We start from the raw sequence: 1,625 nt of genomic DNA, 5'->3' as shown, positions 1-1,625 counted from the left end.
AGCACTACATGTTATGGACATTACAGAGCAATCCAACTTGAATTTCTGAATGAGTATCGTAAGTTCAGTTACCATGGCTGCTATTTATCACTCATTAAAATATTTGCTGCTCCCCAACCAGGCAGAAACTTGCTGCTCCTGATCTGTACAAAGCGAAACTAAGCTCTCACATTTGCTAAAAACAGAGGTACCAGATAGCAGACACACCTTTGTGGCAGGAATTGCTAGACAAAACAGAAAGATGCCTGTGGTTAAGGTGGAGAAAGAATCTCTGTCAAATGACCCTCAAACAGCTCTTCCAGCAACTGACCCTCAGACAGCCGACCCCCCCAGAGGTCGTAGGAGGAAGAGGCCCTTGCAGAGGGGCAAACCTCCTTACAGCTACATCGCCCTCATCTCCATGGCTATCGCAAATTCCCCAGACCGCAAGCTGACCCTGGGCGGCATCTACAAGTTCATCACAGAGCGGTTCCCCTTCTACCGGGACAACTCCAAGAAGTGGCAGAACTCCATCCGCCACAACTTGACGCTCAACGACTGCTTCGTGAAGATACCTCGGGAACCTGGGAGGCCGGGAAAAGGCAACTACTGGGCTCTAGACCCCAATGCAGAGGACATGTTTGAGAGTGGAAGCTTCCTAAGACGCCGCAAGCGGTTCAAGCGCTGCGATTTCACCACTTATTCCTCCTACGTTCATGACTCACCTGTATTTTCGCAAGTCCAGATAACTTGTCCCACTTACGCCGGGTCCATCTACCCAAGCAATCCATATGGGGCGCAGCTTTCCTCACCCTACTATCCTCCTTCTTCTTGCACCTTCGGCTCAGCCCAGTCCAGGGTCTTCAGCATCAACACCCTCATTGGATCCCATGGTGGTCTGGCCCAAAGTCCAGAGATTCAGAGTCAACAGTCTTGCCGAAGTTTCAGCCCCAACGATGGCAGTCCAGGGTTCCAAGTCCAGCCGTGCAATGGATCCGCGGTGCTTTCACGCCGGTCCACTTCCTCAGGTCACACAGGGTTCACGTACCCTAATCCTGGGTCACACGGATACACCCAAGCTCAGGGACCATATGCCCAGAGCAGTGGCCAAGGGTACGCTCCCACTGGACGACTAGGGGTCACCGGGTCACCCCCAATGGCTGGAGATGCGGTCAGTGACCCATATGGTAGAGCATCCCCTGGACAGCTTGGATCTTTTGGCCAATACAACAACACCTGCATGTCAGGCAGCTCGGGAGGATACCTTAGACACCCGACTTATCCACCTAGCATGGACAGGTTTGTGTCTGCAATTTAAAATCATGCTGAACTGTGAAGTTGCTAATAAAACACTGCTGCCTGTGATGGTACCATGATGCCCCATGTGGTTAAGAAATTATTAAAAGGACATTCAACATGGTTATTCATGTGAAACAATGGACAATAATGACCATTCCTGAGGTGATGAAAATAAATATTTTGCTGCACGTGGTAAAGCCCTGCATGTGTGAATAACGCAGTCTAAAGAATTATTTAACATCCTTCTGCACCACAAAATGTTACTTTTGTCAGATAATGAAAATCAATGGACTTCTTTCTTTAACTGTAGGTAAATAATTACTTAAGCACATTTTGCAGCATGGTTA

At 48.9% G+C, this 1,625-nt stretch overlaps 1 protein-coding gene across 1 annotated transcript; it reads left to right on the top strand.

Moving 5' to 3' along the window:
* Positions 1-241: 241 nt before the first annotated feature.
* Positions 242-1,625, top strand: foxe1 (forkhead box E1). Its single transcript, XM_036573485.1, has one exon. The coding sequence runs from the start codon at positions 242-244 to the stop codon at positions 1,295-1,297; it is 1,056 nt and encodes a 351-aa protein (XP_036429378.1). The 3' UTR covers positions 1,298-1,625.

The sequence above is a fragment of the Colossoma macropomum genome, unplaced genomic scaffold (genome assembly GCF_904425465.1).
Source record: "Colossoma macropomum unplaced genomic scaffold, Colossoma_macropomum, whole genome shotgun sequence".
Taxonomy (NCBI): Eukaryota; Metazoa; Chordata; class Actinopteri; order Characiformes; family Serrasalmidae; genus Colossoma; species Colossoma macropomum.
This window is presented reverse-complemented; position numbering and strand designations above follow the sequence as displayed.